The sequence below is a fragment of the Pelodiscus sinensis genome, chromosome 14 (genome assembly GCF_052426305.1).
Source record: "Pelodiscus sinensis isolate ZL-2025 chromosome 14, ASM5242630v1, whole genome shotgun sequence".
In the NCBI taxonomy this organism is placed as follows: domain Eukaryota; kingdom Metazoa; phylum Chordata; order Testudines; family Trionychidae; genus Pelodiscus; species Pelodiscus sinensis.
In genome coordinates, this window is record NC_143065.1 from 6268790 (window position 1) to 6281521 (window position 12732).

Genomic DNA, 12732 nt, shown 5'->3' on the forward strand with positions numbered 1-12732 from the left:
AAGGGTAGGTGGGAATTGGTGCTCATGGGGAGTCAGCTTAAAAGCCAGCTGCCCAAGAGCACTGGCTCCCACCTGCCCTCCTCCTCTGTGTGAACATGTAATTGCTAATAATTCTAGCGGTTACACGTTTACACAAAAAACACGATGGTTACCTGAATCTGAAATAGGGATGTTAACAAAAATTCAGAATTGTTTTTTAAAATTTTAAAAAAATAAGATTTTTTTATTTTTAAAAAACAAACTACTAAATTTAAAATAGTTACAACTAAATCTCACGACAAACATGCTACACCTACATTTAAAGTCTCAAAAAAATTAATTAATGGCTTTAGCCTACTTATCCTAACTCTCGCTTCTTTTAAGTTCTGGGGTTTCTTTTTCTGTTTTTCAGTGTACTAACAATTAAAATGTACAAAGACAGACAAGCTGGATAGGATTATTGTTGTTCTGTGCTTACGTGGCCAAACACAGCGGAGGAGTTAGTTAAGACATTGTCTTAAGACAGACAGAAATATGTGGGAAAGGACAGAGGTACCATAGAAAAGAACTGTAAAGTGGACTGGAAATAAAAAGGGAAAACTTTCAGCACACACAGCTTTCCATGTTCCTCCACACTTTTGCCACAGAAAAACTGTCATGGCTTCTGGACACAAGAGACACTTTATCAGGGAATATTTTGAAGAAATTAGTTTCCTGGGTAAAAAAGAAAAATGTTTCAAATGTAAGCAGCGCAAGATGATGATGCAGGGCCTAGTTGCAAGAATGAAACATCATAAGGAAAACTGCTTATTGAGAGGAAATGATGTAGATGAAGATGCAAATATGGCTGAGTGGATCAATTGGTTAGTATCACTCTTCAGGAGTCTCTTTATGCTTTTTAGTATAGCATGATTTGACAAGGAAATTCCCAACCTGTTTGCTGTACTGGATGTTGCTAGAAAAAAATATATGCACCTTAGCTAATCCTTATGGCTTGTTTAATTAACTAGGTTTAGAATCTATCACTGAAGTATACAAAACAGAAAGAAATAAAGAAAATAAGAGAAATCTAGACTATCCAGTTGCCACGGAGTATCATTTTTTAATTTTATACTACATAACACATGTTCCTTATTTTGAAACATCCTAGTGATGCCATAAGTCTATTTCCCAAAGCGTAACTCAACTTTTCCAAGGGAAACCCATTTCTCAAAAAATGGAAGCTCAATGGGGCTTACTCCAAAATTAAGCACACGCTAAGCACAAATAATAAGGAATCCGGTGGCACTTTAAAACTAGCAAATTAGTTAGGGCTTTAGGACATAAGCTTTCATGAGATACAACTCACTTCCTCAGATGCTGAAGAGAAAAGCAAAGAAAAAAAGAAAGGGATACACATATGGCGGTGAGACATCAGTGCTAATTAAACCAGAATGGATGTAGCTCCAACAGCACCTGAAGAGAAAAATTCCAGATTGTCTTTTGAGAACTATTAAAGGTTTCTATTTAAACCTTTTTTCAGGGTGTCAAATTTGCATATGAATTCCAGCTCAGCAGTTTCGCATATCTAGCTTTTTTTGGCAACTAAATTTAAAAGTTAATGATTTTTTTCCTTTGATGATTTAAATTGAAGAAAACAGAGCAATAAGACTGAACACAAGGCTGATTTTCTGAAATCTACCGATAAAAAGAACTAAGCCTCAGAGCAGCACCTACTGAAGACAAGAACAACTGAAATCTGGAATCCAATAAACCTTAAAATGTACCAACATCACTATGGGTACGTCTAGACTACATGCCTCTGGCGACAGAGGCATGTAGATTAGGCTACCGGACATAGTAAAATGAAGCGGCGATTTAAATAACCGCCATTTCATTTAAATTTACATGGCTGCCGCGCTGAGCCGACAAACAGCTGATCAGCTGTTTGTCGGCTCAGCGCGATAGTCTGGACGCTCACCTACCGACATCAAAGGTATTTGTCGACCACCCAGGTATGCCTCCTGGGATGAGGTTTACCTGGGTGGTCGACAAATACCTTTGATGTCGGCAGGGGAGCATCCAGACTATCGTGCTGAGCCGACAAACAGCTGATCAGCTGTTTGACTGCTCAGCGCGGCAGCCATGTAAATTTAAATGAAGCGGCGATTATTTAAATCGCCGCTTCATTTTACTATGTCCGGTAGCCTAATCTACATGCCTCTGTCGCCAGAGGCATGTAGTCTAGACGTACCCTTTGTTCTGCTTTTACCACCTACACGGAGGAAGGCTACACTACACCCAGATCTGGTCTGGCACAGGACAAATGAGAAACTGAAATAAACAAACATGAACAAAATAGGTTTTAGATCCAGCATAATGGCTTTAATTTTTTAAACTTAAACAACAAATAGTCTGGAAGCACTTTAAAGACTAACAAAACATGTAGATGGTATCATGAGCTTTCGTTTATCCTGTATAGTCTAACTCGGCTACCCCTCTGAAGCTTTTAATTTTATTTTATTTTTTAATACTTATTTTGCATATTTCAGTAATTCACAACGGACCACACTAGTCATTGTGAATTGAGGTTCTAGTGGTACTGTTATTTGAGCATTGCTTTCCTGATGAAAACTGCAGTGCAAAAACATTTAAGAACTTAAAGAATTGTGAAATTTCAAAATACAGAAAAGTATATTTTCATTTAACAAAATTAACACAACACAATTTTTAATTTGTTCACCAAGCACACAATCACCATTAATCCTTCTTCAAACAAAAAACTCCTGGAACACTACTGTTTAAACTTAAATTTTTATCTATAACAATTTCTTCACCATAAATAACTACACAGAAAAAACCATTAATATTAACATTTACAGTTCAACAGAAAAACATTTGCTCACAACCCAAATAATGTAAAAAAAGGTAGAAAATTCAAAATCAGACAAACCAAAGGAAATAGAAAAATGAATACAATACATTTACCCTCACACAAGAGGGAACAGAAACCCCTACTCCCACCCTCCATTTCCCATGTTGACCCTCAACATTTCTAAAATCCAGTTTGTCCTATATGCAATCATTTAAGAAACCAAAGTACTTGACCTACATTTTAATTTTACACTTGCATGTTCCACAAAAGGGTGTCTCTTTTATTAAATTACAGAAGTTGCCGAGGAGGCTGAAGTATCTGAAATACTTTGGTCACCAAGGAAGGTAAGACGACAACAGTTTGGAGCCCGGGGAGAAGCAGGTTCTTTGCCATTAAATAGTTAATTTTGCAAAGAAATATGAAAACTTTAGGAATCCTAATATACAAGGAAAAAGTCTAAATAAATGTGTACAGGTTGGACCTCCCTGGTCCAGAACCCTCTGGTCCTGACCTGTCCCAGACCAGCGAGCTTGCCAGAACAGGGAAGGTCTGTGCTCCCCTGATGACTGCCCTGTTCCCAGACTCCTCTCCCTGGGGTTAAACCTGGACCAGTAAGGGCTCCCCACCTTGCTGCCCCCCAGAATCTCCCAGGGTTCAGGGACTGGTTGGCCACTGCCAGTCCCACTGCTGCAGGGTTTTCTCCATGGTTCTCGGCTGGGGCCCCCCAGCCACCACTAACCCTGCTGCCAACAGGGGTTCCCCTTCCAGGGCCTCCTGACCATCCCGCCCTGCTGTGAGGCTGCTCTGCTGGTGCTGGGGATTCTGCCAGTTCCCTGACTAGGGCCAGCCACCTCTGCCAGACTTGCTTCAGCCGGGGGTTCCTCAGGGCAGGCTTCCCAATCACCACAACCCCACTGCCACTAGGATTTCCCGGGATTCTTGGCTGGGACCATCTAGCTTCACTGCAACCCCGGCCACATGGCCCTGCTAATGCCACTGACTGCCCCACTGACGCTAGGGGCTTCCCAGCCACCGCCTGACCATGCTGGGGGTTCATGGACAGGCCAGAGGCTCCCCAGATGCTACTTAGCCCAGCCAAGGCTCCCCAGCCCCTGCATTGCTCCGGTGCTCTTCGGTCCAACAACATCCGGGGCACTTCCAGACCCAGGATGTTGCTGGACCAGAGAGTCCCAGGCTTGGGAGGTTCAACCTGTAGTGTCATTACTAAATACATGCCCTTTTCAAAAGTAACAAGTCATGTCAATTTCATACAAGAAAGTGTTAAATTACCTAGTCTTCCAAAGTCTCCTTCACCCCAAGTATATAGTTCTCCATCTTCTGTAACTGCAGCACTATGTCTGTATCCAGCTGACACACATACAACTACCTGCATTACATGCAAGGGGGAAAAAAGTTGTTAAAACTAAAGCTGTTGCAATTAGAAGCATAAAGAATTTTGATTCAGCAATGGGTTATGATCAGATTCAGAACAGGACTATGAACAATGCTTTCCAATAGACCATTGGACTACTGCACCATAAGTCCATTTCTTTGCCCTCAAATAAAACTTGTTCATAAAATTAGTTACAGGCAGTCCCCGGGTTACGTACAAGATAGGGACTGTAGGTTTGTTCTTAAGTTGAATTTGCATGTAAGTCGGAACTGGTACATATTGTAGGGGAAACTCTAGCCAAACATTTCTCCAGAGCTCAGTTTTATTCTCCCACACCTCACTTCCCTCAGTCCTTTATTCTCAAGCTGAGGTGTCTGCTGAGAAAAGCCGCTCCGCGTCTCCCTGGTCTGCTGGGGGGTGGAGGTGGAGGGGGGCGCTAGCTTCGCATCTCCCTGGTCTGCTGGGGGGAAGCAGCTAGTGCGGGGTTGCCTCACCCTGTTTGTAAGTAGGGATCCGATGCAAGTCGGATCCATGTAACCCGGGGACTGCCTGTATAAGTGTTCTTTTAGTATTTAACAAGCATTTGCAAATGGCAGGGGGCAACAAAGAAAGAAATCTGAAATTTAGCTATGTGGCCGCAACTTTTATTTATCAAGCAAGTTTGAAGCAGAGTAACTGGGTAATCAATGCCTGCAAGCCAATCTGGTTTGGCAGCAGAAATTGAAGGCGGCAGAAAAACCCATTCTACTCCCTACAAGTGCAAACCAAGAGTTATCATAGGGCAAAGCATGAAAAGGCTCACCTTCACCCAACAAGACACGTATGAACTTTGTACCACCTGTTCTGGATCAACTAATGTGTTTCAGGGTCTGAGAACTGTCCAGTGCAGGCATTCCTTACAATGGATAAAATCTGTAGTCAAATAGGGTACATGGAGCCCAGGAAAGTAGCATGTTCCTTTCCACATCTCTGCCTCACTACCACATGTATGCCAGTTATAAGAGTGTCATCTTAATTATCTCAAGAGAGTCATTTAAAAAATAATCATCTAAAGTGGTATATACTGCCATTTAATATTGATCAAGAACTAACAGCAAGATACTCCCATGCTGGTTCTACTACTAACTCTCTCTGTGGCCTTGACAAGTCATTAGGCCTCTGTCTGTTTCTTCATTAGAAAAAATGGGAATAAGACAATATTCATCTTCTGCACGGAAGAGTTATTAATTAATTAATGAACTCTGGGGGAAAAAAGCCGCTGTCAGTGTTAACAATTCTGTATTAAATTACATATAACTGAAAGTTCAACAGTCTTCTGAAATTAGGTACCAGTTCAGCAAAGCACTTAAGCCAGGGGTTCTTAAACTTGTGATACTGCAACCCCCCCCCCCCTCAGCTGCTTGCAACCCCTGTCCCCATTGCTGTAACCAGCCTCTCAGTTGCTCGCAACCCCCCTCTAATTTGTTTGCGACCCTCCCAGGAGGGTCGGAACCCACAGTTTGAGAAATGCTGACTTAAGCACATGAGTTATATCTTCTGACCACCAAAAGAACTATTCAAGTGAGTAACCTTGAGTGTTAGGTGCTTAGCTGAAACAGGGAGCTTCCAGCCTCCTGCAAAGAGTAATCTTACATAGAAACTGAAATATTTGAAGCCATAGAAAAGTAACGGTATTAAATAAAAAAGGCATGAAAACAAAAACACTTTCCATTGTATAAAACCTACCTTTCCTTGTAAAGGACCCTGAATAAGTTTGGGATATTTCTGTGTTGAACTATTTCCATGTCCCAGTTTTCCATAGTCACCATCACCCCAGCTGAAGACTTCCCCCTCTGTGGTAAATGCTAAAGTGTGGCCATCAGATCCTTTTGAAGATGATACTTTTTTAATAGACCTATGAGGCTCAAAAGTCAATTTTTTCAGTGTGGACTGGTTATTGGAGTCACCAAGTCCTAGCCTCCCATAACTGCCTTTACCACAGGCTCTGACAGAACCATCAGTGGAAATGACAAAAGTACAATATTGTCCAGCTTCAATCTATAAGCAAAAAAGACAAAAATACTATAAAAAGTACGTATATAAGAAATCATTTCAAGTAACTGCACAGCTAAATGTTTGTACTTTGAACAGAAGGCTGTACTCCTTCATGGACCCTTTTTCTGATAATGTAAACTGAAAATTAAGGGGCTTTTTGGATTAGAACAAGTTATGGAAATATAGGTTAATATCTTAAATTAAAAGCACTCAAATCCAGAAACTAAGCTATTTTCTTGAATAATATAAATATATTCCAATCAAGCTAGTCATTTACATTTCTTAATATATGTTAAATTGTATTTCTAAATGTATAACTAAATAAAGCTGTAAGAATAAAATATCATTTGTGTACTAGACATGAGTTAAGAATTTGGGCCCCCTTTAGCTCTGTCAGATTCATGAATGGAAATGATATTTCTTTTAAATGGAGTTCTTTGCCCCATTGGCCACCTTAACCCTGCTTCAAGGATTAAAGCAAAGAAATAGCTTAATTGAATAGACTGACAGTAGGTTATACTTCACTGGAACTGATAACTAGTCACTCCTATACACTATTATGACATTAAAATATGTGGTTCTACTAACAAGACACAAGACACTGAAGAAACACGTATTTAAGGGAAATAAGACCAAGGATTAAACGTTCCAAGGCAGAAGATTACCCAGAGGAAAATTCTTAAAAAAACAAAAAACAAAAAACATACAAACCCTGTGCAGTCACACAAAAATAAATTGGGTTGGGTTTTCCTACATTTAAATAACCACACACAGAAGATTACAATATACAAAAATTATTATGTATTTGCTTGAAGTGTAATTACTGTAGTAAAACAAGGGCCTAAAACATAAGCCTACGTATTATACGCCTGATACAAGGCCGAAAGCCTAGAGAGCAGTGGTCAAGATTTTGCAAATATAAAGCAAGGAAGTTGTGAGCAAGAGGCAGGCCCTTCTCACAGAAGTTGGTTAGAATAGGGCTCATATTACAAAACCACTTATACATAAAAGGTACTAAGCACAAACCGTGAACAAGTTTTAAAAGGGTTGTAACAGAACTAGGGATGTAAGCGAGTAGTCAAGCTTAGCCTTACGGGGTAGTTGAGTACTTATCAGGTAGTCGAGTTGAGCACTCAACTACTCGTTGACCCACCGCTTGCTGTCTCTCTATGAAAGGCGAGGGGGGAGGAGAGAGGGAAGGAGAAAACAGGAGCCGGTGCAGGGTTTAGGGAAGTAGGGAAAGCTGCTGCAAAATAGTCCCTGTTCAAAGCAGCCCGGGCTGGCCACAGGCAGAGGCTGCTCCAGCATCACCCCCTGCCTGCAGCCAGCCCAGGACCACTGCACCTCTGCATTTTAAATGACTCCCAGAGCCCTCCACACTACAGCTCTGCAGAGCAGCCCCTCTTATCAACTAATCGTGTAATGGATACAAATTGTATCGACTACACGATTACCCAAATAACTGCTCTTTAACATCTTTAAACAGAACACCCTGTGAAGAAACATTTTGGTATCAAACACACACCCTACAGATAACAGAAACATACTAACCCAGATTTAGAACAGCATAATAAATAGTAATTAAGCCCCTGTGTATAAGGTGGTATTTTGGTAATGTTAGAGGCTGGCAACCTAAATAAATTAGGAGTGATGTGTAACTTGTTTGTACCCATGTATAAAAATGTACTCTAAAAAAGTTGTTTTTGTTTGAACAAGGGGGCAGTGGCAAATTTTACATATCAGTTACATTTATTGTAACAAGCATACATGTGTTATCCTAACTGTTGACTTTTGATATGGGAAAGCTAAAACAGCACTTTGTTTACAATAAACCTGGCCCGGTGCCTTTAATTTTTTATTAATTTTGTGGGTTTTGGGGTGGCTTTTTTGCATGAGCCAACACAACACTGAAAGCCAATTATGCACCCAAATGGTTACCACTGAAGGAGGAGACGACCTCTCAGAACACCACACCAGTGATGCCTGACTACCAGTTACCTTAACGTATAAGCCTACACTATGAGAGGCTTGAACCTACTGTCCTTTGGAATATAAAAGGTCTCATTAACTTCAACAGGATTAACTGCATAATCTGGAACATACATAGTCACATCTCTGTCTAGCCTCCAAAACAAGCTTTATCTACATGAAAACTGCAAAACCAACATAAACACAAAAGACCAAACTTTCCTGGTTTGGTGTCATGCATCAACAGAAGTCCTAACTAAAGTTGTACCAGGAAAATCCATGACTGGAAACAGAAAGAATACACTGTACACTGATTTTCAAAAAGCTAATCTAGCTTGCTGTGTCAGCAGTTAGCCAGGTCATGCTTTGACTTGTAAACTGAGCAAACTTGATAGGAAAGTAATTGATGGAGAATAAATATTAATAGCTAAAACATCTTTTGGTGTTTATGGGCTTTTTACAAAAAATCCAGAAAAATGATTCAAGCACAAAAAAATGTAGTAACACAAAGCTCTTTTCAAACAGCTTTTATAATAAACTACAGGATTTATTATACCCTTTGCACAGTCATTTAGAAAAATAGATTCATGTTTAAGTGTTACTGTAGAAAACAACTTTTTTCACAGATCCAAATATTTCCAGATGTTTTTCTCTTATTAAATATTAGGACTTGACAGTCAAAACGAATCACAAAAACTCTTCAGGTCTTAGATATTGGCGTATAAAAACTGGGAAAATGTATATAAAAAACTAAGATGATGTATATCATATATTACATTAGATATCACTACAAAAAGCACTCACAGTTTGTGCATCAGAAAAACTTGGTGCTAGCTTGGGTTGAAGTATTTTCTCTTGTGTTCCCTCTACCAGCTGGTGGCTGCTGTTACTACCCCACACGTACACTTCACAAGTCTCAGAAACAATCGGAGTATCACCAGTTTGTATGCTGTCTGGGCTGGCACATGTTCTAGAGTAGTCTGATGCCATTCTACAAACCTAATAAAATAAAAGCAAACATTAAACAAGAACTTCAGTTAATTTTCAATTCATTTTCCTATTGGCCAATAGACATGGGTATACTTACATTATTACCATTCTGATTAATTTAATTTTCTCATACACAATACTGATTTTAAACAATCACCTGGTGGTTAAAATAAAGAAGTGGGTGTCAAGAGATATATAGGTTGCATGCCCATTCATCTAATAGTCTTGTTGCATTATGATTAAGGATCATAGAATACAACAACTGGAAGAGACCGAGAGATTAAGTCCAGTCCCCAGCTCTCATGGCAGGACCAAGCACGGTCTATACCATCCCTGATAGATGTCTACCTAACCTGCTCTTAAATATCTCCAGTGAAGGAGATTCCATAACCTCCCAAGGCAATTTATTCCAATGTTTAACCCTGGACCATTAGGAAGTTGTTCCTAATGTCCAACCTAAACCTCTCTTGCTGCAGTTTAAGCCCACTGCTTCTTGTCCTGTCATCAGAGACCAAGGAGAACATTTTCCCCCCTCTTCGCCATGACACCCTTTTAGATACTTCACAACTGCTAACATGTCCCCTTCTCAGTCTTCTCTTTTCTAAACTAAACAAGCCCAATTCTTTCAGTCTTCCCTCATAAATCATGTTTTCTAGACCTTTAAACATTTTTGTTGCTCTTCTCTGGACCTTCTCCAATTTCTCCACATCTTTCTTGAAATGTCCAGTTCTGGGTACCACACAATACTCCAACTGAGTCCTAATCAGTGCAGAGTAAAGTGAAGGGGGACTTCCCGTGTCTTGCTCACAACTCTCCTCTTAATGCATCCCAGAATCATCTTTGCTTTTTTGGCAAACGCGTCACACCGTTGACTCATATTTAGCTTGTGGTCCACTATGACCCCTAGATCTCTTTCTGAAGTACTCCTTTCCAGACAGTCACTTCCCATTCTGCGCGGGACTGATTGTTCCTTCCTCAGTGGAGTACTTTGCATTTGTCCTTATTAAATTTTATTCTATTTACCTCAGATCATTTCTCCAGTTTGCCCAGATAATTTTGAATTGACCTGATCCTCCACAGCAGTTGCAACCCCTCCCAGCTTCATATCATCTGCAGACTTAACTGTACTCTATGCCATCATCTAAACCATTGATGAAGATATTAAACAGAACCAGTCCCAAATCAGATACCTGTGGAACCCCACTTGTTATGCCCTTCCAGCATGACTGTGAATTGTTAATAACTACTCTCTGACAACTGTTATCCAGCCAATTATGCACCCACCTTATAGTAGCCCCATCTAAGTTGTATTTGCTTAGTTTACTGATAAGGTCATGCAAGACTGTATCAAATGCCTTACTAAAGTCTAGGTATACCACGTCCACCACCTTTCCCTTATTCACAAGACTTGTTTTCCTATCAAAGAAAGCTATCAGATTGGTTTGACATGATTTGTTCTTTGTAAATCCATGCTGGCTACCATCTTCCACACGTTTGCAGATGAATTCCTTAATTACTTGCTCCATTATCTTCCCTGGCACAGAAGTTAAACTGACTGGTCTGTAGTTTCCTGGGTTCTTCTTATTTACTTTTTTATAGATGGGCACTAAATTTGCCCTTTTCCAAGCTTCTGGAATCTCTCCAGACTTCTATGATTTTTCAAACATGATAGAGGAGGTATCTGAGCCTTTAGCTATCAGCTCCTTGAGTATTCTAGGATGCATTTCAGCAGGCCATTGTGACTTGAAGATATCTAACTTTTCAAAGTATTTTTTAACTTGTTCTTTATTTTATTTTCTAAACCAGTGTTTCCCAATTGGTGCTCCGTGGAACCCCAGTGAAAGTAGGGGTTCTGCGAGGAGCCAGCACTCCCCTGCCCCTCCTGAAAGAGCGCACCGGTTAGCCAGCTTCTTAAAGAAGCAGTACACTTGTTTCCCATTTCTCCCTGGTGACGCAGAGGTGTAGTGAGGTGGGGACAGAGGGGAACAGTTGCTCCCAGCCAGCACACTAGGGGGGTGCTGGACAGGGGTGACCCCACATGACCCACAGCGGGGAGGGAAGCACTTCCCTCCCCAAAGGAGTCAATGTGCGCTACCTGAACAGCTGGGGCTGTGGCACCTGGTAACTTAGTTCTGCAGCCTTTTTGCGCGGTGGTGGTGGGGGAGGTGGTCAGGAGACCCAGGTCTGTGCAGCTCTGACTGTGAAGGCAGTGCTCTCTGCCCTGGGACTCCCTGCACCCTCCCCCACTGCCACACAGGACGGCATTGTGGAAGTAAATTGCTGGAGTGCAACAGCCCCTGCTGTTCAGGCAGCGTGCACGCCAGCTGTTTGGGGAGGGGAAGTGCAGTCGCACACTTCCTGGAACCCAGAGGTGCTGCAGGATTGCCAGGTACTGGTCCCAGCTGCTCCTGTCCAGACTCCCCCCAAGTACCCTGTCCCCATCAGCACTGTCCCCAGCACCACCCTGTCTCCGGCCCCAGCAACCTGCCATTCACCCTAGCACCCAGCAGCACCTTGTCCCCAGCCCCAACCATTCACCCTAGCACCCAGCAGCACCCTGTCCCCAGCCTCAACACCCTGCAACCCACCACAGCACCCAGCACCACCCTGTCACTAGCCGCAGCACCCTGCCATCCATCCTAGCACCCAGCAGCACCCTGTTCTTTGTCCCAGCCACACACTCCAGTGCCCAGCAGGACCATGTCCCTGACCGCAGCATCCTGTCCCAGCACCCCACCACCTGTGACAGCATCCTGCCACCCAGCAGCACCCTCTCCCCAGCCCCAGCTCCCACCAGTACCCTGTCCCCTGCCCCCACCAGCACTGTTGGGACCACATTAGTGAGGGTTGGGGGTTTTTGCATCTCACTTGTGTGGTCCCAACTGACTTTTCTGTGTGTCAGTGACCCTTGACTCAAAACAGATTCCCCACCCCTCTCATAAATAAAGACAATGCTAAAACCTTTTGAGTTTGACATAATATGTTATTTAAAAAGGAAGCCTGGCCAACATGCCCCCAATTGGGTCAAATCCCCATCTCACTGCAGCACCATAACACCTCTGCACCACCTGACCCCAAATCTGAGCCTATCATACACTGGAACCCCCTGTCCTGAGCCTCTTACATCCCTCAACTCCTGCATCCCCACATCCTCAGTCTTCTGCCACAACACTCCTCCACCATCCACACATCACAAATCTGTGTCCTGAGCCCATCATACTCACAGCCTCCTTTCCCTGGGCCCCTCACATATCCAAACCAAACTCCTGCACCCTCACATCCACAAGCCTGTGACTTGCTCGGCACCCCAATCTTCCACCTAAGCCCAACACTCCCCAGCCTGGAGCACCCTCCCCAAGCCAGCATCCCCTTCTCCTGCATCCAAATTCCCTCCCAGAGCTTGCACTTCTCACCCCTTCCCACACTCAAATCCTTCATTCCCACCCCAGAGCCTATACCTCCTGTCTCAACACAGTGTATAAGGGCTGGGGACAGCAAGTAATGGAGAGGAGGG

General features: G+C 42.4%; 1 protein-coding gene across 8 annotated transcripts in view; it reads right to left on the reverse strand.

The window, feature by feature from the left end:
• Positions 1-12732, reverse strand: part of HERC1 (HECT and RLD domain containing E3 ubiquitin protein ligase family member 1) — a 219518-nt gene that overhangs the window by 184655 nt on the left and 22131 nt on the right. For all 8 annotated transcript variants that reach the window (XM_089781918.1, XM_089781916.1, XM_089781913.1 and 5 more), the window contains 3 exons: positions 9033-9227; positions 5948-6263; positions 4124-4216 (listed from right to left, as the gene is read on the reverse strand). In XM_089781918.1, the coding sequence (XP_089638044.1) occupies positions 4124-4216; positions 5948-6263; positions 9033-9227 (604 nt within the window). The remainder of the gene's footprint in view (positions 1-4123; positions 4217-5947; positions 6264-9032; positions 9228-12732) is intronic.